At 40.9% G+C, this 25,637-nt stretch overlaps 2 protein-coding genes across 5 annotated transcripts in view; both read right to left on the minus strand.

The window, feature by feature from the left end:
- Positions 1–240: 240 nt before the first annotated feature.
- prkcsh (PRKCSH beta subunit of glucosidase II) lies at positions 241–8,319 on the minus strand. Of its 2 annotated transcripts, none has more exons than XM_067570977.1 (18): positions 8,214–8,319; positions 7,770–7,922; positions 6,857–6,973; positions 6,421–6,516; positions 6,280–6,337; positions 5,981–6,098; positions 5,493–5,622; positions 5,214–5,298; positions 3,823–3,901; positions 3,594–3,677; positions 3,357–3,515; positions 3,173–3,266; positions 2,631–2,700; positions 2,349–2,438; positions 2,173–2,247; positions 1,980–2,079; positions 1,716–1,875; positions 241–462 (listed from the first exon to the last, which is right to left on the minus strand). In XM_067570977.1, the coding sequence occupies exons 2-17, from the start codon at positions 7,858–7,860 to the stop codon at positions 1,729–1,731; spliced, it is 1,593 nt and encodes a 530-aa protein (XP_067427078.1). In that variant the 5' UTR covers positions 7,861–7,922; positions 8,214–8,319; the 3' UTR covers positions 241–462; positions 1,716–1,728. The 2 variants fall into 2 exon arrangements, with proteins under 2 accessions (XP_067427078.1, XP_067427079.1); XM_067570978.1 differs by having other exon boundaries at positions 8,277–8,299.
- A 1,272-nt stretch (positions 8,320–9,591) lies between these two features.
- pde4a (phosphodiesterase 4A, cAMP-specific) overlaps positions 9,592–25,637 on the minus strand; it is a 44,698-nt gene continuing 28,652 nt past the window's right edge. For 2 of the 3 annotated variants that reach the window (XM_067570970.1, XM_067570971.1), the window contains exons 5-15: positions 24,830–24,879; positions 23,606–23,718; positions 18,213–18,306; positions 17,949–18,112; positions 17,326–17,424; positions 17,076–17,240; positions 16,769–16,868; positions 15,690–15,844; positions 15,474–15,596; positions 13,894–14,076; positions 9,592–13,682 (exon numbers count right to left, since the gene is read on the minus strand). In XM_067570970.1, the coding sequence (XP_067427071.1) occupies positions 13,164–13,682; positions 13,894–14,076; positions 15,474–15,596; positions 15,690–15,844; positions 16,769–16,868; positions 17,076–17,240; positions 17,326–17,424; positions 17,949–18,112; positions 18,213–18,306; positions 23,606–23,718; positions 24,830–24,879 (1,765 nt within the window). In that variant the 3' untranslated portion in view covers positions 9,592–13,163. Of the gene's footprint in view, positions 13,683–13,893; positions 14,077–15,473; positions 15,597–15,689; positions 15,845–16,768; positions 16,869–17,075; positions 17,241–17,325; positions 17,425–17,948; positions 18,113–18,212; positions 18,307–20,693; positions 22,754–23,605; positions 23,719–24,829; positions 24,880–25,637 lie in introns of those variants that run through there. The other variant, XM_067570973.1, reaches the window with a different exon arrangement.

Below are 25,637 nucleotides of genomic sequence, written 5' to 3' on the forward strand. Positions count from 1 at the left end.
CAGAATATTTTATATGGATTAAATAAGTGCAAAATCTGTGCTGAGTACTATTAAAAAGGTAGAATATATTAATGCTAAAATAAATGTGTGGAAATGTGTTATTTCCCAGTATTAATATTTTGAAGTATATTTAATTACAAGTACGGCTATAATTAATTAATGTATTGGGAGCTTAGTAATAACTTAACGGCTATACTGAACTGCAATGGCAGAGTTAAAAATTAACACAATAGTTTGAAATATGATAAAAAGAACTTTATTTGAAAACAATGGAATGACATTACATTTAACACTCACAAGAGAAACAGCACAACATGTAGAGGTGGAAGTTTAAAATGTAGACGACAAAACGAATCATTGGAATTTCCATCATTTAGCCTTGATTGTTAACCACTAAGGTGGTGCAGCTCACAGCATGGCAACTTCATGTTGCTGCAGTGACTGTGGTCCCTCAAGAGCAACCTGCAAGAGTGAGCGCAAACATGTTAATTTCAATGGCTTGTTTGTTTAAGTCATGACTTCCTAGGTGTTAGAGGGAAGGGCAATTTATTTGCAATTAACCCCTGTAGGTTTTCTTTCCAAGGACTAAGCATTTACTGGTGATGTATCCACTTCTTGCGTTATTTTAGGGTCAGCACTTACATTTGGTTTAAACATTGTATTGATTTAAATCCATCACACATTCAAAAATGTCTGTTGTCCCAGACCCTGTCGATTTCACATTTCACATTGCTTAGATGGACCTGAAGTCACAACCATTATCATCAAGCTCAATTTAGTTTAATATGTAGTCTACAATATCACCATCAGTCATAAAAACCAAAAATAGAGGAGGAGAAATAACTACATTAAAAAAAAACAAACATCAAAACCGTTGCTACACCTCATATCTATTCACTCTGTACAGCATTGGGGTGGGGCATGATATATGATATATCACTTTACATTGCTTATGGCCACAGTAACAAAGATATCATCATATGAGCTATTCTGTGATATGCAATATATTACAAGCCATTGTAATATCTGTAATTGCAAAGGTTTGTTTTCGAAAAGAAAGAGTAAATCAGTTGCATTATAAAAACATAAATCAAATTTTTATGGCCACTTTGACGGAGAGCCTGTGGTGTGATTTGAATGTCAAACAAAGTTAAGCTGCAAAAGAGTTAAGATATCTGCAGTAAAGGAAGGAAGCACTGCAGTACAGCAAGAGGACACATCACTATATTGTTGCCAGTTTATAGATAACGAATCCAAAGAAAACCCAACACAGTACAATAGTATGTATAGGTCCATCTCATATACTGCCCCATTAAATTCTTACCATTCGATAATTCTTAATCCTCTATTAACTTAACTAAATCGAACTCGAATGAAGTTGCCATTACCTTGCTCTTGTTGATGTCCTGCTCTTCTTCTAAAATGAAGCTGTACCTGCACAAATAATTTCTCCTCGCAACAAAATGCTAACACGCTATACTTTCATATTTTACAGCTATGACTGTTATTGTTTTTTTTATTTTGCTTCAGTAAGCATCATGTAGGAAAGTTGATCAGCTGTTAATTGTAAGTGCTCAAAAAAGATATTTCAAGAACCCAAGAGGAAAAGATATGGTTGCAACACAACAGTATCTGCTGCACAACATGGTGTGAGATTGTCTCAATTCACCATTAAGGTTTGCCAAAACAAACAAAGAAAAGTTGGAGTTACTCACAAATCAATTGGATCTAGAGTTCTACATGCTCATGAAGCGCTGGATCCGGGTTCAGGGGCTCCTGGCAGACAGCAGGGGTGATGAACTCCATCAGGTACTCACAGCGACTAGGCTCTGAGGTAGATGTCACAACAGTCTCCTTTCCACATGTTAACTTAATCTGAAAGACAAAGATTTCATATTTTCCAGTGCTTTGTCAAATGGATCATCACATGGAAAAAAAAGAACCAATCAGCCGTTGAAAGAGACATTGCTGAGACTGACCGTGGTGGATCTGTTGGGGCCTTGCCAGCACCCTGTTCCATGTTCATACTTCATCACAGAGTGGATGTCATCCTCAGGACCTGCCCACTTTCCCCATGTTCTGCAGAGAGCAAATATTCATTACTTCCTAAGGAATGGGTCAATTGTGCATCTAAAACAGTACAAAACAGACACAACACAGATGTTCCCTTACCCCAGGTTAGTTTCTGATCCACCATACTTGGGTTTCTGGGTTACTCTGTTGAATGGACAGAGCCTGTAGATGTACCTGTAAGCAAAAGATGAACTTAGCCCTTCAGAAGTGGTAGCTTATACTAAATGATAATGGAGAAAAGCAAAACATTTTCTCCAAGAAGAGTGTGTACATACTCGCTAGTAGTTAACTCGTAACACTGGCTATAGAGGTAGGCGAACTCAGCATTGGGTCCGAAGTCAAAGGAGATTTCCTTCTCAAGGTTCCTGCAGACAGAAATCAAATCCAAATTGTGATCTTGTTTATATATCATAGTTTTCAACTAATAATACACTGTTTGAGAAACAAAATCATCCACTGAGGCTGTTGATCGTTAAGACTGCAGTTGTGGTTACAAACACTGATTGCATTACTAGCGAAGAAGCTCCGCCTGCTTCATATTCAGGCCGAGTACTTACCTGATTTGATCATCCACTTCGCGGAGAGCTCTCTCAGACTCATCAAATTCATCCCTGGCTTTCTGAGCAGCTGGGAATCAGATGCACTGAATTAAAATACATCCTGACCATAAATTCAGTCCACACCCATACACACACACATATATATGTGCTTATATACACGCATGTATATACCCATTACATTGTTGCTTGAAAAATTACTTAAATTAACTGATTATCTAAATAGTTGCTGATTAATTTTCTGTTACTTGACTAATCAATTAAAATCGACTAATGCAGCCCTACACACACACACTCATGCATTAAAAAAAGCAGCAAACAGCAACAGACAGCAAACCTATTGTTTTGTTCTTCTGATAAATAATTTATTTAGAAGACCAGAATGAGTGATGACTTTTAAGTTAGATCATTAACATTGTATAGGTAATACAGTCACTTTTTTTCCTGGTATTTTACAGCATGACTCACTTACTCATAACTGAGGACTGGCTGAGTCACTCGGTCTTGTACACACACACACACACACACACACACACACTTACCATCAATGAGGTTCTGTGTTTCTTGATCGTAGGGTGGCATAGTCCCCTCATCATCATCATCCTTCTTTTCTTGAGTCTGCGTCGTAGGAGGGCTCTGCATATCAAACACAGATAGGGTGACTCACTAAAATAAAACTTGAGAGTCATCCAGCATAGGTTTAATGGAGAAACTCAGTGGGCTTACCTTATAGTCTGCCTCATCTGGATCATCATCATCATCCTCTTCATCATCCTCCTCCTCTTCCTCCGGGATGTCATCTTCAGGGTACTGCTCGGAGTCGTTGTCGGAGACCGGCTCCCTCATCTCCTCTTGAGGAGTCTCCACTGGTGCTGGTGCTTTGGTCTGGTGCCAAGAAAGTCTCAAATTTAGATTAAAAGCTTTTACACATTGAGTTTACCAGAAGAATAGTAAGGTTCTTACCTCTGATATGTATTTTTCTTTGAGGTTATTCCAAACCGTCTCGAATGCTCCTGTATCTACTTTGTCCATCCCGCCCAAAAGTCCCTAAACAAACCAAACACAATATTCACATTTTGATTTCTTCACCTCCTTAAGACGATTTTTTTTTTAAACACTTGCATTTAATTAAAACAACATCTTAACAGCAGTGTGTTTTTACAGGGACATTAAAAAAAAGACAACATTCAACCTGAGCTTCTGATTCTGTGAAGGAACCGTCTGAATCTGGGTCGAGCTCAGAATGGGACAGAAGTTCAGTCACGGAGACACTGAAATTAACAAAAACACATCATTCACTCAATTATAATAACAACTCTTTATATATTTACAAGTTAGTCAATGGCTGCAACTAAAAAAAGCACTGAATTACTGTCACAATGACCAGTCACAGGGTACACAAGAAAGGCATGGATATACAATCTTTTTTAAACGAGGGAGAATATACTCTCAAACATGATTTGTAAAAGGTATTTCTATGGATGTAACTACAGTTCTTTAAAGAGGACCCATTATGCACTAGAGTAGTTTTGCAAAAAACTCTTAACTTAAAACTTATTTATCTTATACTGGCCCTTTATGCAGCCCCTCAGTTCAGCCTTTGCCTCTTACAGGCAGTCTTAGCTCCTGTCTCTTTAAGGCCGCCCTCCCGATGAGCCCACTCTGCAGAAACAGCCACAGTGATGATGATGTTTGATGAAGAGCTGCAGATAACCAGCACACCTCCAACAGATAAACTATTTATTTTACTTTGCCCTGCTGTGTAATGGAAAAACACAGCATGCCATCTTGATTCTAGTCATGGCTCGGCGTGACTACCCCAAAAACAATGGAAAAATGCCATCATGTTAGCAGAGCAGAGAGTTGAACTGGCGCTCTGTACATGGAGCAGACGACCATATAAAGAAATCTGTCAAGAGCCGACGTCAGCTCGGGATGAGAGTAGAAAAAAACGTTGGAAATATAGTGTTCATAGTGCTGACAGGGATTACTTCTACATACATTTACCTCATAATTTGACACTTTGGCCACGTTTAATATGAACATCTGACATTGTAACATTACATGTGACTGAATCTAAGGAAAAGCATAATAGGTCCCCTTTAATCTAAGTTTTATGATGCATGTTTCTGACATGCGTTGTGTGAAGTTGAGAAAAAAAAAATTCAGTAAAATAACATTCACAGAAGAGTTTTCTCTTTTTTTTTTTTACTGTTCCTACTCTCAAGCATGAAAGACTAGAAGGTTTTAGCTTCAGTCAACCCATCTGTGTAAATGTATAAAGCAGGATAAATTCAGATGACACTGACAGCATGTAATCATGTTTCAAGCCTGTTGAAGGGCAGTATATTAGTATATTTATATTTTTTTCAGTGTAATCGCAATATGATTTATTTTGCACATCATTCAGCCCTAATTTCCAAGAACAACAACTTAAAAACAACTTAAATTATATATTCTCACAGTTTTAGAAATGCTGCTCTGCTATTCTTGTTTGCAATACTTGATTTATTCTTACAGTCGTCCCTGGTAAGCTTCACTACACTATGGGTGATAATAATTCTGGGGGGTGCTGATACTCACAAGCCATCTGCATCATCATCCAGTTCAAGAAACACCTCAGCCATTTTAGCCTTGTCCTTCTCCATGCGAATCACAGCTTTTTGATCTGAAACAAAAAATACAATTTGATAGGCTCTTTCTGTTGCATTATCAGTAATTCTGATCACTCACACACACACTACTACACAGTGTTACATGTTTTGCCTGGATTCAAATATTCAGATATTCAGGCAATGTACAAACTAATGCAATGCTCTGGATAAACCGTATACAGTGATATATTTTCATATCTTATATTACCTTCCCAGGCCTTCAGATGGCGCTCTTTAGCTTCTTTCTCTGGCTGCTCTGCTGTCTCCTTCACAGTTCTCAGAGCCTCCACCTTCTCTTCCAGGTCCTTCTTATTAACTTGAATGTCTGAAATTTTAGCCTGATGAGATAAATTTAAAAAATAAATTTTACCAAATTAGAACAACACAATAGGTTTACTCCAGAGAAAAACTGCTGTCAGACGCAGCCACAATAAAGGAACAATACTGGACAGATTGAAAGCTGCTGTAGTATAATTGACCTAGGTTACGAGGAAGGCAAAAGCGCCTTACACAGTCCAATAAACAAAGGTGGGCCACCAACAACCTCACTGGAAGACCTGACATCTTGTCCCCTCTCAATTAGCTTAATTCTTGGGTTTTTTTTATATCTGATCTAGAATCTGAGATCCATATTACAGAACTTTGAACATGTTTTCTCCTAAATACAACCTCCAGAAGTTTTTTTGTCATTCATACCTTCTTGTCCTCTAGGCCCCTCTTGGCCTCCTGGATAAGTTGCTGTTTAAGCAGAAAACCCTCCTTAGCGATCTCTGCCATCTTCTGGAGGCTTTCTCTCTCTTTGCGCCCCAACTCCCTGCAAACCACACATGAAATTTAAACAAAAACGGCTCAATAAATACAAAACACTTAACGTTTAATGGAAACTCAATAAGTTTAAACATTTATGTTGGAAAAAAAACAATGTTTGTTATTTAAAGTGTCTATGGAAAAGGAAGAAATCAGGCTACAAGTGTGTAATCCAAAAACATTCCCACCTGCAGGTGTTTTGACAGGCAGCCCCACTGTTGTACTCATCTGTTGTGTCACAGCAGTCTGTAGAGAAAACACTGACATTAAATAAAATCCTGGCCACACTACACACATTTTAACACTCTTAAGGGAGGAAAAATTCTAACCGCATATTCCGTCATTGATGCGTGAAGAAGGGATGAAGGCCGGTCGGAAACCTGCATTGGTGCAGTGGAAGCTGCCATTGGGACAAGCAGCAGTACCTGCAAGTAAATAAGTGAGAGTTTGACACTAGAAGACTGTTTTCATATTCATCTACTAAAAGTGGAAAGTTTCTCTGTGCTCATTGTAAATCTGATTTTAAGGAGTGGGGCTATGGGCATGATTCGTGACATCACAACTAGTTTTGAAGCCAACCCTGGTCCAATATTCAACTTACACAAGTGTGATGTGGAAACTTGAAGCCTCCAGTGCACAAACACTGAGAATAGACTTTACAGGGAAGTAGGAGACATCTTGTGTCCAACAGTTAGACGTCTGGGATGAAATACAACTTAATTTAACTGTTGCATTGATAGTGGCCAGCACATAGGATATACACACCTGGCTCATCAGAGCCGTCCTGGCAGTCACAGTAGTCATCGTTCACTCTGTCAAAGGGAATTGAACGGGAGCCATCCAGGCAAGTAAAAGGTTTGCCCTCTTCATAGAACTGCTTTTCTGTCAAGGTTGAAGAGTGGAAATGAGTCAGTGCTATGACAGCAGTGGTGGTTACTTAAGTAAAAGTACCAATACAGCAATGTAAAAATACTCCATTACAAGTTAAAGTCCTGCATGAGAAATCCTACTCTAGTAAAAGTACATAAATATTAGCATAAAAATGTACATAAAGTATTGACATAAAAGTAGTGGTTTGGTCCCTCTGACTGCTGGAGGTGAAGCTAGTTTCAACTCCTTTATATATGGTGGTGGTTCCCAACCTAGGGGTCAGGCCCCTTCAAAAGCCACCAATTAAATGTGAGGAGTCGTGAGATGATTAATGGGAGAGGAAAGAAGAAAAAACAAAGTTCTGACACACAAATTTGTTTTCGGTTTTTGGACTTTTTCTCTAATCTTTGATTTTGGTGAAATATTGGATCATTTGAACATTTATTGATATGAAACCATGTGAGAAGTTTAGAGGGAAAAATCTGTGTAATTCAATATTGTGTAAAATCTTAATCTGAAAAGTAACTAAAGATGTCAAATAAATGTAGTGGAGTAGAAAGTACGATATTCCCTCTGAAATATAGTGGAGTGGAAGTACAAGGTAGCTAATGGAAATACTCAAGTAGTGTACAAGTACCTCAAATTTGTACTTAAGTGCAGTACTTGAGTAAATGTATTTTGTTACTTTCCACCACTGCATGACAGCTCTAAAACTACAAAGAACTGATACTGAACTTTCACCCCGGTGCAACAGACGCGACTGTGCTCATGGATCTTATAAGTTGTACTTATTATTATAAATGCTTACTCGATAGAGGGACACCGCGAGGACGCTGGACTTCCACCGCTGAGACTCCAACACTCAGCAGCAGCAGCAGGAAGAAGTGCTGACAGGTCATTGTGAAGGTACAGGTACACCACTGGCTCAGACTTTATCGAGGTTCAGCTGCAGGGAAACCGTCTGTCAAACACACGAAAACTGCAAATGAATGCAAGAAAACACTATACACTAAACATGACGTGGTAGGGCTGTTAATGGTATAAAAGACCAATGTGGCAATACAACATAACGCATACAGTTACGTTTTGAAGTCAAGTGCAACGACCTGGTTAGTTAGCCCAAAGCTAACAAATGAATGCTAGTTAGCCAAACTGGCTAGCTGTAAGCAACAATCAAACAACAAATTAACAAATAGCGGTAAACAAAAATACCAAGTACACTTATATACATGTTACAATAACGCAAAATCACCTCTAGCGCGCAATTTTTGTACGTTTTTCTTCTTAGGATAGCAAGCTAGTGGCTAATGATTACCTGTCATTACACCGTCTAGTTCCTTAACAACAAAGCGCATGCGTATATTCCCAGCCCTCCCTGTTTTGTCTCGCTTTGATTGGACAACACGTTCTTTGTCCTTTGTGATTGGTGGAGAGCTGTGGCAGAGGTTTCTGGGTGTACTTCACGATGCAGCCATCTCATGCCAGTGTCAGACAAGTGCAGGTAGTCGTCACTGTTCACACGGCGATCCTTACGCTATATTTAACATGAATGTAAAAACAAGCAAGTAATTAATGTGCAAGTGAACGGATACTGTCTTAAATACTGCAATAATCTTTAAAAATGTATCTCCAAAATAGCCATCCATGCATGGTCTGCGGGCATAGCCTATCATTAAAGGGCAGGTACACAATTTTTCAAGTCTGTCTTAAAACAATAGACAGGTGCCCAAATGAACATTCCTCATTCATAATGCATTTACAATGAAAGTGATGGGGGGCAAAATCCACAGTCCTGTGTGAAAATGTATTTAAAAGTTTATCAGAAGCTAATATGAAGCTTCAGCCATCCAAAAGAGTCAAATCAAGTAGATCTCTTAGGACATTAGTCTTTTTAGTGCCAAAGTTCCTCTTTTGTTACTGTTCTTCCACCACAGCTCAACAGGGAAACACAAAGAGGGATTTTAATGCTAAAAAGACTGTAAATGTGGCAGATATCCACTTGATATGACTAACTCAGACTGCTGAAGCCTCATATCAGCTTCAGATAAACATTTAAATGCATTTTTGCACAAAATGACTGTGTGGACACACTGTGGATTTTGGCCTCCATCATTTACATTGAAAGCACATTTGAAGGGAATCTTTCAACAGCCAGTATGAACAGGAGAAATGATTACAGAGGAATACATACAAGCACCTGACTGTTGTTTTAAGACAGACCTGAAAGAGATTGTGAACCTATCCTTCGATCAAATCATATGTGCTGTATAGGCTAATCAAGTTATTTATTTCACAAAAATAATTTTTGGTGCTAGATTTGACATTAAGCATAATTCTCACACATATACACTGAACAGAGTTAAACTAGGATGTATGCATATTGGTACAACCTATACTGAGGCAAATATGAGTCCAAATGTATCTTCTTCACAACAGAGCTTCAAGGCTAAAAGTTTAGGAGTCCCAAACAATCTTGCTACAATTTCCTAATTATAAGATTACACTACCAGCTTCTGGACTAATAAATTAATAATATTAATGCAAACAAGCTGACATTTTGCTACCAAACCATCAAAACCATCAGCATACAGTACAAGGAAATTGTAAGAACAGCAAACATGACAATGGTGTAGCATTTAATATAAAAATCTTACTTTATTTGTATTTTTAACACACTTTACAGTACCGAACAGTGAAATAAAAGAAAAATATACTGATATACTATAATATTGTTTTATATATAGATGTTTGCTTATTAAATGCATTTATTCACAAAATGACACCTCAGCTCTGTCAAGAGGAAAAACTTTCATAAAAATAATATAATAAAAAATAACTTGGACACATTTTACACATTACAGCAAGATCATTTACAAATATTACAATCATTTCATGTTGTTTTTTCCCTTGAATAATCTTTCTTACTTGTGAACAAACACATGAATTAAAGCCCAGAAAACTATTCTCAGAGGGAGTCAGTCTGTGACAACAAAACCTGACAGCAACCCCGATGGGAACCAGCAAGTTTGGCCACCATGAGAAGGACATTTAGGCTATCAGGTTGATTAAAGTTACTAAGAAAGAGAGGTGGTGATAGTACTAAAATGGCCAAGATAGATAAGGACACATTTATTTCCTTTGAGTGTCACATCCTGTGTGACTATATCAGCTTACATTTGACTTTACAAGTCAAATAAATTCAATCTCACATGGACTATTACTAGAGAATGACTAGTTTGTTTGATTATGCCTCTAGAAAGGGGTTAACTTTGACAACTGCACAATGAGGGTTTGTGATTTGGCCCAATGGATTATAATCAACAGGTGACTGCCAAAGACCAAACCACCAGCACAGACTGTACACTACTTGAAACACACTGTCTGCCTCAAAACCTGATGAAATAAAGTGCTGGTACAAATATATTTGATTTCATCAATAAATGTGGACAATTAAAAAATGTGAGAGAATGTTAGCACGAGCAAGCAAAAACTTAATCAGAGAATGGAACGGTGAGGATGTGGCCTGCAGTGCTTCAGTGGTTCACTTAACAACCTTAAGTGGTTATTTGTCAATCAGTATGACTTGGATAAATTTATAATTTACAATCCAATATTACATTATTTACAAGAGTGGTAATGCTTATAGCTATATCATCAATACGTGATTCATTTTCCAGACCATCCACCAGAATGATATAAAAATAAACTGTACACAAACTGTTCAAAGAAAACACTTCCCATGGTTTTCTTTTCATCATTTAAAAAGAATGGCAGCAATCAATCAATTGAATAATTTTCTTAATAAGAAACAATTGCTACAGTATCGTGTTTGTATGGCAATTAAATATTAATGTTTTTATAGCTTATGACATAACAAGAAGCCACAAAAACAAAGCAAGATCTTTAAAGTAAAAGGCCAATGCATATGGGAATCTTTTATTTATGTAACTGCAATAGTAATCCTGGATTCCCATTCCACTAGATGAAAGCCTGTGTGGTGGCCCCGCAGCTCTGCTCCATCCAGCGACAGAGCAGGTCAAACACACAGGCTCCTGTTGCACCGAGCTGTGGTGTCTTCAGATAAGCTCAGTTACTGACCTGCAGGAACTTGCTCTTACCTTCGAAAGAACCACAGTCATGTTCTTTTATTATTATTTTTTTTGTTGTTTACCCTGTGAAAAACAAACACCTAAACAAACTGTGACCTATTTAAGCTGTGCTGATCAAATCCCGAACACCATTCAACAAAATGTGGTGATGCCAGTGAGTGGACAATGACACATGTGAAGACATCTTTAGCATCCTTCCCTTTCTGTCTGTTCCTCACTCGCTTAGTTGTGACCACACAATCAGCCAGGCAAACAAACACATCGTACACACATGCACTCCACCATGTCAACAAATCAATATCTGGTCAGATTAAAAAAAAAAAAAAAAAACTTCCTGAATCATTCTCATTGCCTGCAAAATCTTAACTCCAATTGCTTATTTCCAGGTAGCTATAAGAATATTTTTACCCTCCTGATTAAAAAAACAACACATTCTTTATGTTGGTCAGAGCACAGCAACAACATAACAACTAATTGGCAGCAATGTTTCCCTTTCCCCTCCAAATGCAATGCTGGATACATTGTGTATAGACACACTGATACTCACAGAAATAAGCATACAGACGTGATATAAATATACTAGGATATCTATTATATATCTTATAAATCTACATCTGACATTAAGGCAAAAAAGCATCAAAGATAACAAGGATGATTAGGGACTGCCAGACCTCCTTTTGGCCAAGTCACACTTCTTTCCCCTGACATTCTGCCTCCCTGATTTTCTTATTCATCTGTGTTCCTTCAAATCACTTCATCCACTGAAGTTTCTCATCATTTACTTTGGTGAGAATCGTTGTGTATGAGGAGACATAAACACACAGTGCAAGTGGGTGTGAGATGGCGAGTGAAAATTTGTTCAGCTGATGAAATAATTCTGTATCCCGTCAAACATATTTAGCAACTGTTAATTAGAAAATAGGCAAAACATATGCTTCAAAGCATCACATGGCTTATTCTCAGAAAGTTAAAAAAAAAAAAAAAATCATTCTAATAAGAAAAAAACAAACTGGAAAGAGTCCACTGGTGGTTGTGGTGGCGGTTGTGATTGCTCTGCATCTAGAGTTCTGAGTTATTATATTACCAGAAGAGCAACAAAGGAAGACTTACAGCTTAAAACATATCACCACAGAAACTGTACGTGTGAGATACACACCACAATACCATGAACAGTAAAGAGAGATCTTTAACAAGAGACAATCAAAAATGATAACAAAATCAGACACTCCTGTCCCACAATGCATTGCTTCACGACAGCTCCGTTCAGGAAGCTGGTGTTTCAGAAAGGCACCGAGCCATCTTGCACCAGTAGCACTCTCCTCGTAAAGGGAAAAAGGGGTATTGGGACCCAGCGGTCCCTTCATCGCAGCATCTTCCTTTCCTTCGATATCTTCCTCTCTCCCCCTCCAACTCTGTGGATTTTTGTTATTTTTCTTTCCGACAGAAATGGAAAAAAGGTCACCCGGACGTGGTGTAGCTTTTCTGAGGAGAACAGTTTCTGTTGAGATTCTATTAAACATGAATTACTAATACTGACTGAACACTAGTTAATACTCCATTAAGAGATGGCTTTTTCCAAAGAGATTCATTACTGATCAATGTCCCTCATGTAAATGCACACATACAAACATACAGTCAAGTGTGTGTGTTTGTCTGTGCGTTTGAAAGAAAGGAGTGGGTAAATATGCAATTGTACTGTACTGCATGACTGATGCACACGTGTACACACATTGCATCGATGTATTCTACTTGACTTACTCCCTAGTGTTTGTTTGTCACTTTTTGTGTGTTTATGTGTGTGCATTCCAGTCTCAGAGTGCTACGCTGTCTTCAGTTGCCCATCGTTAACGCTCTCCTAAATTCCTCTTAGTCTAAAGTTCATTGTGAAATCAGTCGAAGGACTCGTCACTACTCCAAATCTACAGTTGCTGTGTAATTAACTTCTCTTTAAGCGATTTTTAATTTATTCCCTTTTTGAAAAATATATTTAAAGGTCTGTATTGTCATTGCAGTCTCATTTGTTCTTGGTTTGGCCATTGAAAGGATGAACAAGATAATGTGTGCAAGTGAGGAGGGAGATACAGGAGCAGGACTCATGTATCTTCAGCTTGTGAAGAAGAATCTTCCTCTTCCTCTACAGGACTTGTGTCAGAAAGTCTCTCCTTTTCAGATCTCACCTCCAACCGAGCTTTCAGCTCCTCCTCTTGCTCCTCCTCCGCCTCCTCTTCCTCCATCGCCACCTCGTCTTCCTCCTCTATAATGTCCTCATTTTCCTCCTCTGCCATTGTGTCTTCCTCTTCCTCCTTTTTACCCTCCTCGTCCTCCCCCTGACTGCAGTCCTGTGCGACGTGGTTTGGCGTAGGCTTGTCGCCCTCGTCTCCCTCTTCTCTCTGAGAGCTGTCTTCGAGGGTAAGCTCAAACTGAAACTTGTCCATGCAGGCATTCAGTTCCTTGTCCTGGCCCAGCGGAGGAGGCGAGGGGCTTTGTGGGATAGTGCTCTGGTACCAGTCCCTGTTGTCCTCCAGAGTGTCCAGGATGTCCTGGGCATCGGGGTGCACCAGGTCCCCCCATGTCTCCCACAACGGGTGGACAATGTAGTCAATAAAGCCCACCTATGATCAGAAGAGAAGAGTATGACTGACATCATATAAACTAGCACAGTGGTGTCATTTCACTCCCTACAAATTAGCATTAAAAATGTATGAGGATGACTGCTGTGATCAGAGATGACAGATCACTCTCTGCACTGTAGTTATCACCCCACCTACAGCAGTCCAGTTGTGTACAAAACCATATCCATATACATCAGTGCTGATCATTTACCTGACTCTTTTCCACAGATGCTGTGTGTTTATCGCACATGGGACTGATCTCCATCCCTCGCTCTCTCTCCTTGTCTCCTTGCCTGAAGAACTCCTCCATGATTCTCTCCGTCCATTGTCGATACACAGCCAGGGGCTTCGTAGGATTGCTCAGGTCAGCACAGTGTACCATGTTCCTCAACACCTGCACAAACACACATTTCACATTTCGCCCACTAACTGTACATGCAAAAGTGTAAACACCATCCTCAATTCGCATATGCATTAGGATTTGCCTTTAATCTGTCCTACTGGTCATCTGACCCCTCGCTTTGAGCTACAAACCCAGCTCTCTGATGACCTCTTTTACTTTTATTCTCTCCAAAGATCCAGTCCCCTGCCTCTAAAACTACAAAGCTTTTCCATTTTTTCCTCATTGCCTGCCACTTTTACACCAACTCCTCCCTTCTCCATTTCTGATCACATTTTTGTCACCTACTTTGACAAGGATGTTTATCATATTCAAAAAGCTGGAAAATTGTCTCTGGCACAACTTCTTTCTCTCCTCTCCCCATGACAAGATGCTAAAATGGTTATCTTTTAGCACAGCGACCACCTGCGCTATTAACCTCATCCCATGGCTCTCTCTTGTCAATGCCAATCATCAATTCTGTATGCCTTCAGGTCACCAACAGTATTTACCCCAATACACAAGAACACTTCACCCTACTAATGTCAAGAACTGCTGACTAGTGTAATTTCTCCCTTCAAATTTTTGAATCATAGAATTATCATTGAACAACCTGTTGGGCCCCAATCAGTCAGGATTCAAGCTGGCATACACACACTCCTCTCCTGATCTGTTTTAGAAAACCACCTCCTCTCTAGCACTCTTGCAGACACTGGAATCTCTGCAGTGTCTCAGCAGTATTTCTGCTCTTCCTTATCATGGCCCTCTTAATGAAAACTTAGGTTCTTGCCTACTGTACCTCTTAATCTCATAGTATGACACACAGGTCAAACACATTTCCGCATGTCTAGCTGACATCTCCAGATGGAAACATTCCTGTCCCTCAAACTCAACCTTGATAGTAAAATAGCAAAATCTTGCCCCACACAAAATCCCTCTATCTACATTTACAATATCCATTACATTGATAACAAAATCCAACATATTTGGAATAGAGAGCCAGATCAGAACCCACAGGAATCTGCGTATCTTATGATTCAACCTCTTGTAATCCTCAAGCTACTGAAACATCTTTAAAAAAGACTACTTAACTCTTCTTCAGCCTACTCCATATTGTCTTAGCTATCAAATCGATAATACTACTGACTAGCAATGGAGAGAAAAGTTGGAGAAAATGCAAAAAAGTCCAAACAGACTAGTCATGGTTCTTTGGCATCCATGTACGCAGCAGCGCTAATGCATGTCAATATATTTTGAGGAGGGACATGTAAGCTAGGCAGGGCAGGACCAATTTTAGCCAAAGCATTGTTTAAAGTATATCAGCACATCCCACACACACAATGCCTTACTGTTTTCAGCACCTTGAATGAACTAAATATGCCCTGCCAGTCCTTGTACAGATAATGTCTCACCTGTATCCGATCAGTGTAATGGTCGAGCAGCAGTACTCCAGAACTTGTCACTTTCTTGGTTTCCACCATAGTCTTGAGGTCTGCCAGCAAACTCATGTGTTTAGACATATCTGTTGCCAAAACCTGGGAAGGAAATTGAAATTAATATCATCGGTGATGTGAGGAAGTGAGGAACAAAGGTCATGATACAGGATGAGTGTGTAGACAAAGACTCACCATATCAATAACAAGTTTCCTCAGGCTCTGTCTCTGTCTCTTGCTGAGGTTCTGAAAGATGTCACAGTTGTCCTCGTGAAGCAGCTTGAAGCCCACAGCCAGGTGATGGTTCTCCAGCACCGACTCATCATTATACATCAGGGCTAGTTCTGAGTCTGAGGGAACCACACAATAATACTGTCATTTCAGATATCCAAATCACTAGATGTATCTCAATCCTTAATAGGCTGTGCAGTATTATCACCCTAAATTGTTTTTTCCAGTACTTTGCTAATTGATGAATAATTACAGTACTTTTACGTACAGAGTTGACAAAAGAACTGTCTTCATTGGCTTTAGAATAGTTTACATCTTACCTAAAACATTGGACATTCTGTGTGGGCATTGGTGACCACAGATCTGACACTTCTAGTCACCTCTAGTGCTGCAAGGTTCAGTGCTCAGCCAGATTTTATTCTTTACTTAAATGCTGCCTTTGAGACATCTTGTACATAGTCATAATGTCTGCTTCTATTTTTATGCGGATGATTCACAGATATACCTCAGCTGCGATCTTGTTAATGACCTTAGGGAAATTAACACCTTCATAAACTGCTTTGAAGATGCCCTTAAATCGATGCCTCAAAACATCATGCAGTTAAATACAAATAAAACAGACATCTTGCAGTTCGTATTTGCCTGCAACCTGGACACTGTCATTCATGCATTAGTGTCCTGTTTACTGGCTTTAGAAAAAAATAGCTTTAATGTCTTCAGCTTATTGTCTACTGCAAAACTCTGCTGCTTGGACATTTCACATTTCACCTGTCCTTGTGTCCCAACACTGGCTTCCGATTGGTTTTAGAATTGATTTTAAAGCTATATTGATACATGATACATATTATTGATACCCTACTCTAAAGCTCTAATGGATCTCGCACCTGTTTAGATTACTTTTATCTTCTTTTACCTGATGATGCTCTTATGTTTCATTTTTTATGTTGTAATTTTTCATGTTATAAGTTGTTTTAATAATTCATTGGGCAATGCTGATCATGTAACTTAAAGCCTGTGTGATTCTTAATCTTGTGTCAACTCACTGGTGTTGATGAGGAATTGGTTGGACACTCCTGGATGGTCCACATCGTGGATGGCGGCGGCAAATAACGCAGCTAGTATTTCTAGATCAGTGAACACAGCCTGTCAGAGAGCAATGAAAGAGAAGAGAGAAAAAAAAAACGATCAGTTAAACTACAGTTTACAGCATATGTTCAACAGCTATCTTCTCTGTAGAAAGCCATGTCTGATGTATTACAAGGTATTTGAAAAATTTGCGTGAAATTAGCAGTGTATTTGGTATTTGTAGTCATGTCTTTGTCAGTGCTAGAACAGTAGAGAGACATTTACATCTAGAGCTGGGGTGGACAGCAGTACATGAGTAGATTGAGTGACATCTGCAGCGTGGAGGCTGTTGTGGTAGGCCACATTGGCATGGTAGTGGTCCTCCAGGGTCATCACATAAGTGACAAACGTATCCACAGGGATCCGAAAGGTCTTCAGTAGATCTCTTTCCTGCCGTAGGTACAGTTCACAGAGGGTCACAAATAACTCATGCTATATAATCCCATTATTAAAGTAGGATCTCTCCCTCCCTCACCTGGAAGATGGCAAACATAATGCAGCTGAGGGGTCGGTTATTAGAGAACTCTGCCACACGAAAGATATTAAGGCCCCACTTGTTCAAGTCGTTCAGCTCCTGAGGGCACAGCAGAAAACATTACAACACACGTAGAACAATCTAACAGTGTGTTCTCCATCTTAATTCCACCTGCAAAGGTACATGATGTTATAGTTGTGTTTTCTTTTGATTAGATTTGTAAGATTAGACAAAACTTGCAACATGTAACATGTTTTATGGCTATCCAGGCTGTGGAGAAACTGGCTTTTCCTCTCATGCAATACATTCTTGCTCCAATTCTGAAGGACCAATCCCCAAAACAAAATATTTTCTGCTTTCAAACTTCTTTTGTAGTTGTGTCATCGCATCACATTTTCTAAGACAAGACTTGGGTAGCATTTTATCTTTAACCATTCACATTATCAGAGAACTCAAATGGCAAAGGAAAGCTACAGAAATTTACAAAATGAAATTATATTTTTAAAAGGAGGTCAAATATTTAGAGAGTAGTGACAGGAAATACATGTAGCCTGCTTTATGGTGATTATGTGCATATGTGTACAGTGGGTTATATCTGGCGAGCTGCTTTTCTATCCGTTTACCCTGGCTAATGCATCCTCATGCTCAGTCTTCACGCCAAAACGAGGCAAGGTGGAGTTGGAAAGGCTGGAACTGTGCGTGAGCTTCTTCACACCGCTGATGTGACACATGGGCTTCTCCCTCTCCCTCAAGGTCGGGGACGGGATCTCCACGTCGTTCTGCTTATCTGGAGGGAACAACAGTCAAAGGTTGTGCTCGACCTGGGTCAAAGCTATAAGAGACCGGCTATAGTGGTTAGTCATAACTGGATGGCAGGTTTGCTTTACCTAGAAAGGTAGTGGAGATGTATTCTGACACCTGGTTCCCTGAGCGACTCATCTCTGACAAATGGGACAGCTCCCTGTTCAACATCCTCTTGAACTGTGGGGAGGACAGACAGGAACAGAAAGAGGGTGTCTTCATTCGTAGTTACAAAGCAGACAAAGGTTGCTTACATATCAAAAAATAAATGAAGCAGTTTCATAAACCTCCAGAATTATTAACATTGTACTTGTAGATTGCATTTGCACTGATACATAATAAGAAAACATTCCTATGAGTCAAATATGAGAAAATAAATTATCACCCTCAATCTGGCTTCATTCACTAAAGGGTGAGAAAATCAATTATGAATCATGCCTCTTCTTTTTTTCAGATGAGAACATACTGTTCAATTCCCCAATTCAGTGTGCTTGCATTTTAAGTGTCATGTATTGATATGCTGCAGTAATATGACATGTTTATCCACTTTTCTGCTACAGTCACATGTTATGCAGCAATCTGCTGCTCTGCAGGTCCTTGATATACACACACAAATGTGGCAGACATATGCATTATCCATGCAGACAGAAAACACTGTTCCTCACTGTTCTCTCATTTTAATGTAATTTATTAATTTAGTAGATAAAGATGGTTTTTGTGATGTAAAGACACCAAATTTCAGTAGTCATGTGCGATTCGGACAAGACCCCTCAGTCTGTGTCCTACTGACTGATCTTTCACACATAACAATCTCCATGGCAACCAGAGCGGTTGCCGTGGCAACTGCCTCCTCACAGTCAGTCCTTCAGCTCGATGTGAGAGCGGTGGCTGCTTGGGTGACAATCTGAGGGAGTAGGCAGGTGTCTCTGACCTTTACCAAGGTCAACCCTCCCCTCCACTGCTGTCTCCCTCTCTCCCTCTCTCTCTTGCTTATATCTGCTCCTCCCTCCCTCTCGAGGTAAACAACACTCTCCACTACTGCCCTCCAGCCCCAAAATCCTCCTCTGTCACAGGTTTCACTTTGCCTTCCGTCCATTTCACACACATGCATTTCCACCATCTTTCACTCTCGGTTATCTCCCTTTTTCCACCCTTCCCATCCACCAAGGCATACATGATAGGCCAAGCAAATAGGTACTCTGACAGCAAATTGTAGAAGCTGTCAGGCAGAATCAGTCATCAGGAGCCAGGAAAGCTAGTCAAGCCCAGTGGCACACTTAGGCAGCAGGCTCAGCCCAAACCTCCTCCTCTCTCTCTCGCTTTCTCTCGTTCTTTCCTTCCCTAATGCTGTAACGCTGAGTCATAGCTGCCAACCAACACTTCCACGGTGCCAGTCCGAGTGCCAGGACAAACAACACTCTTCCTCTGACACTGACTAATGAAGCAAACATGCAAATGCTGCACAGACATGACCATGAACACACACGCATACACACACACCTGCATGTGTGACAGACCCAGGAGGGCATTATCTCTCCTAACTGTCTATGATCATGAGTAACACACAGATACAAACGCACCCACATGTGCGAAATGTGACCTTCCACTGAACTATAACCTGTACATTCAATTGAGACTGAAAACATGGCAGCAGTAAATCATATGATCCTAAAGTGCCCAATGTCATTCAATAAAACACAGTAAAGAAAAATCCAAAATTTGTTTTGTCAACACATTGGCAGGATACCACATCAGATGCAAACCTGACATGTAAAAGAAAACTCCTACAATGTCTTAATTCCATACATTTTTATGGATGTGGCATGTTGGCACACCTGAAGAAAACTGGAACAAAAAGAAAAATCTACTCAGTACTGAGACAATATGCATTGTCCTTCACTGACAATACACTTGACTTCCTTATGTGTGTATTGAGGCCAGCCTCAGGGTAGCAGGAGAGAGACACAGGGATGTGGGACGCAGGTGTGGAGGATAGAAACGGACATTATGTGACACTGCAAAGTACCTGCAGTAGACGAGTGGACTGCTTGTCACAAAGCTATTTCTTAAATTTTAAACATCTAGATATATTTTGTAAGGACAGAAATTTAGACCAGGTATGAAGGATGAAGTACGATTGATATTGTCTTTTTGTTTACAGTGCTGCTGCAAGTTAAACTCTGTGCCTTCATCACATTCCCCTTCAGTGGATTTGTGTATAAATTATGTAGAGGAAAAGAAAATATAAACACACACACCAATATTGTGCGTTACAGTTTCTCACAAAGCCACTGTTAGGCCCACAAAACCTTCTTCCACTTCAATCACATATATATGTATATATCATCACTAATCTCTGTGTAACACATTGTAAAATTCTAGCTTATAAACACATAACATTCACACACTGACACTACCACTGTTGGATAAGACAACACTCATAAAAACATGGAGTTAGCAATAATGCATGCATAGATGTAGCAGTAACACTTGAAGAGTCCACAGCATCTATCCAAGATGGCCACTACTAGGCCTTGTTTGCCCTCTGCAAGCTCCCCAAGCCCTACCTGGTCCCACCAGCCGATGAGCCAGGGCCTGGAGCAGGTCTCACAGAACAGGTCCACTAAGGGTGTCCTGCGCTCTGCCGCCGTCCCACCCCCCTCCAAAACCCCTCCAGCAGCCGCACCAAGGTCCAGCTCTGCCCCTGCCCTCCCCTGCAGGGGGCTGTAGCTGGAGGAGCGGGGCAGCCTGTAGCCCCCTGGTACAGGCGAGGGGCAGGGGGACGGCACGGGGTCAATGGCCTCCACCACACCCATGTTGAGGGTGACAGGGGGTTTGGGCCGATGGCACAGGCAGGAGGTGCGGTAGTGGAGTGGGGTGGGGGCACTGCAGTTGCCCCAGTGGCATGAGGGCGTCGTCAGGTTGTGTGAGGAGAGGCCACAGCCAGCCAAGCCGGGACACTCCAGAGTGACAGCTGCCCCAAGAGGGGGCGAAGGAATGGGGGAAGGGGGCAAGGGAAGGGGTTGCTGGTGCAGTCCGTCCTTGCCTACATGCAGCACCTCAAAGCAGGCCACCCAGTCAGTCCAGAGTAAGGCTCCAGCCTCAGTGTGGTCCGAAGATGTGGGTCCCCCTGATGGGCAGACCAGGAGCCCCCTGGATCCGGCAGCTGTGGAGACTACATCTCATCCCATTTGCTGAGCAGACTGACCCGAATCTACAGTCACTGCAGGGTAGAGGTAGAAGGGAGCCGAAAGAGGGAAGATGGAGGGAAATAGAGAGGGAGCGGGAGCGAGGGACCGTCTGAAGGGCACAGAGAGGAGCCGATGGAGGAGATGAGTGGGAATGTGAGAGAGATGCAAAGGAAAAAATGATGTTGTGAGAGCTGAGCTGCTTGACAAACAGAAATAAAAAATTTAGATGATGGAAGTGAGAGGAATGGAGAGATGGTGACGGCAGGACAGAAAGATGACTGTAGTATCAAATGATGGAGGTAAAGGGAGCTTGGATGACAGCAGGAACATCAGGGAAGGGAAAAGGGGGAACAGATGATAAGAGCAAGAGAAAAACAAGGATGGAGAGGGAGCGAGAAGGAGAGAGAGAAAGAGACAGAGAGGGATGCAGGCAGGCCTGTAGCAGACGGTCAGGCTGAAGAATCACACCAAAGCTGTGGTCTGGAAAAACAGGCTCCTTCTCCCTGCGTCGACTGCCCCTCCCCCACGGTACGGATCCAGAGGCCCGACCCAGTCCTACCGGTGCATCAGCCCGTCTGTGCCGTCTCACACCGATCTCAGCAACACACAGTCAGTCCACAGTCAGTCAGACTGCCTCCTGATTGCTCCGTAGCTCAGTCCCCTGCTCCAAGTCAATCCATGCCTCGGCTGGCCAAAATGCCAGAGGTCTAATCCTGCCGCTTTAGGCTGCCGTTCCTCCTCCAATGCTCTGCCTCTTGCGCCATTTCCCTGGATGCTGTAGACAGCTCTCGCAAGCTAATCAGGCAGTGTGGCTGCAGGCGCGTGCATGTGTGTGTGTGTGCCTGTGCTCGCAGCCTGAGTGCGCATGTGCATCAAGACAGCATGTACGTCTGTCGAAAATATGTGTGTGAGCGAGGGTGTGAGTGAGAGTGAGAGACTGAGTGGGAATATTCATGTGTGTACCTCCATGTTGGCACAGTGTGGAGGATTTCTGTAGCTTAGTTGCGGCTGATAAAAGGCAGCAACATATTCACTGAGACTCTGTTTACCCCAGGAGACTTCGCTCCGCACAGTGTACATGCACACACATGAATGTACACACAGTTATACACACACAAATGATGTCCTTGCTGCACTCCCCTGTTATCTCTCCCTCAGTCCTTTCATCATAAGCTTGACTGATTATAAACATGAAGAACTCTGCCAATTAATTAACAGTGAAGTGCAACATGGGAGGAATTTGTGGAATAAAACAAAGAAGGTACATAGTGCTGTCTCTTTAAGACAGAACACTATTAAAGGAGCATTGCCTCTCTTTCATTGGTTGTTGCCCAAACCACATGGCTTGTGGTCAGAGTGGCAAGCCAATGACTAAACAGGATGGGCAGACCCTGCTGCTGTTCGATAGCAACCAAGGTTACAGCAGAGACATCAGCATCAGGACCCGTACCCCCTCCCTCTCATGTCCTCCCCACCCACAGACCGTCACCCTCCCTCCCTTCTCTTTCCGTATCTCTCTCTGTCCCGTGCCCCCACAAATAGAAATGCATGCATGCTTAAGAAGCTTGCCCATGTGCACACATACAGGCATAGAGATGTAGTAATGCAAAATGCACACTAGTCCACAATTAAATTCAACCTGGCTGCATCCCTTGCAGTTATAAACACAAACGCTTAACTACACATCATAACTGTGTTAGTTAGTTTAAGAAATGCCATAGAAACCCAAAGAGATGGTTGACCACATATGTGGTACAGCCCACATTAATGATTCATCAATACAGTTACCACAGGATTGCAAATAAACCCAGTAAAGAAATATTCTGCCTCTAATTCACAACTCTCTTCAGCAGATGATGATTTGCTAAACAATATCACGTGAAAACATATGAAGTTTACATGTGACAGGTATTGGAGGAGACTGGCAAAGCCCAATGTAGGCTTTTACAACACAAATGCTTTGTTCTTAAACCTATACAGAGTAGGTCTTACATATAGCTCTTCACTCCAGTAATTCGCCCTTAGGGAGCTGCATTGTTATTCATTTCCTCAAGAGTGGAAGCTTTGACACAACATCAGACACAGCAGTGAATTTTGTACACTGTGTTGTACAGTTACGCCCCAAAAAATCATAAATTCTTATGGCGTGATGAGTCATCCTTGTGAACCATGAAATACACAGTTAATATATAGTTCATCAAGTTCATCGGCTCCATACTGAGTTAACATTGGGGTAGAGGGACAATGAAAGTACATGTGAACATGTTTGTGTGCGGACAGGTGTGTACCTTGTTGGAGGCCATCTCACTGACTGAGCGGTGAGTCTGAATGGTCTCCAGCTGGTCCAGACACCAGTCCAGCTCCTCCAGAGTCTCCCGAGCCATCTGCTGGTATGTCTCCTCTGGGAAAGACACACACATTGACAATAAATTAACCCGCAGTAGAGAAAGAGCATTTAAATTGATTAGTGGTTGTTAAGGTCCTGTTCTGTAGCTCAGTAAGCTGACACTAAGTGGGATTTGCACAGTAAGAGTTAAAAGGAAGACGGATCCCACTTCTGTCACTGTTTTTTCAATTTTTTGGAGGGAGTTTTTCCTTATTTGAATGGGACGTGTAAGGACAGAGGATATTGTATGCCATTACAGATTGGAACGGCCCGTGCAGCAAATTTGTGATATCAGGTTATTTAAAAAAAACTGACTTGACTTAAAAAGTTTACACATTTGCACCAATTTCAGTCAGTAATCCAAATGTACAAAAAGGGCATCTCCACCACAAAAAATCCAAAACATATGATATGCTTTCACTTGATTGACAGGTCCTATTAATATATATACTAACATTAGACGACAACTCTCATTCTTTTATATCAGTAATATTTGTAAAACAGGCCTTAATTTTGAATTATTATCAGGTGAATAACACAAATTATAATATTTAATCTTTAAGTAAAACTCTTTATTTATACTTGTATGGTCAAAGAATTATTGAGTGAGCCTTTAATATTAAAAGTGTTCAGTGAGAAACTAAATATAGATGTTAAGGTCAGGCATTCTTAAGCATCAAGGTCTGCAGGGTAAATTAAAAGAGTTGGTGGTTCTTCTGCTTCCTGCTGGACATTGTGCCCTCTAACAAATACAAAGCAGGTTGCATTTCCTGTAAAAGGCCCAAGAGAGTGAAAATTAAGCTTTTCACACATTTAAGCATTTCATCAATGTATAAAAAAGATTAAACTCACTTCACATTAGCTGCATATTTTCTTGACCCTCATATGTATATGTAGCTTGAGCATCATATTCTGAGTAGCATCATTATTTTAAGATCTATCCAGTCTCATGAAATATATGTTAACTACACATTTCCTCAGTAATAGCCACATGATGTTTCTGTGATGTTCTGCAGTCATTTTCATTACCACTGATAGATTTGGTTCAGTGTGGGAGCCTTAGTGTGCCCTTAAAGTCGTGTTTGGAGACTGTGGGATTCAAGAGTTTTAATTAGCTGAAACATACCAGAGAGTGTAGCTTGGGGAACAGTGGGTTGGCTTGTCACTGGTGACCTCCTGTGGACAAACACATCGTTACATCAGAGGGAGACTCGACACGCTGCTGCCCCCTGCTGGGGATCAGCTCAGCATTACAGCATGAGGCAACAAAAGGCTTGGCTGACAGAGAGGATAAATATTTTTTATGTATGTTACTCATTTATACGCCCCTAAAGAGTGACAAATGGAGGAGTGCATGTCTGTATTGAAATGTCTTTGAATATTTAATTATGCTGTAATGTGAGAATATTTTTTAAGTGCTTAAAAATTCCCCTGTTTCACTTCAAATATTCGAGTATCCACAAATAGTCAAAGACAAAGCTTGAGCTCTGCTCTTCTTTCAAATAACCTTGATGGTTTCATAATTGTGCATTGAGGGAGGCATTTTCAGGGCACAATACTGCATAATTATAGATGCTGATAATTCTGTGGTGCATTGCTTTATATATCATATTGATGTGGAGCTAAAAGCCTGCCAACTCAAGCTCCTTCTGTCTACTGCATTACAAAGGAGAATAATTTTAGTGTTATTGACCGTCTCCATCGTCTGGGTACAGAGTCAGGGACATGCATCTGAGGCACGGTGTTCTCTGCACTCAGTCCTCAGCGAAGCGAGCTGGAGAAATATGATGTTTTCCTTGAGCATAGTCTGATAATCATGAACTGGTTAATCAAGATGGCAAGAGTGTTTCCCCATGGGGGGCAAGGAAAAGGAGACATTAGCAAACACACAGTGCAAACTAAGCAGGCAATCATGAAGAGTGTAAGTTGGGGGG

This window comes from Thunnus thynnus, chromosome 17 (genome assembly GCF_963924715.1).
Source record: "Thunnus thynnus chromosome 17, fThuThy2.1, whole genome shotgun sequence".
In the NCBI taxonomy this organism is placed as follows: Eukaryota; Metazoa; Chordata; class Actinopteri; order Scombriformes; family Scombridae; genus Thunnus; species Thunnus thynnus.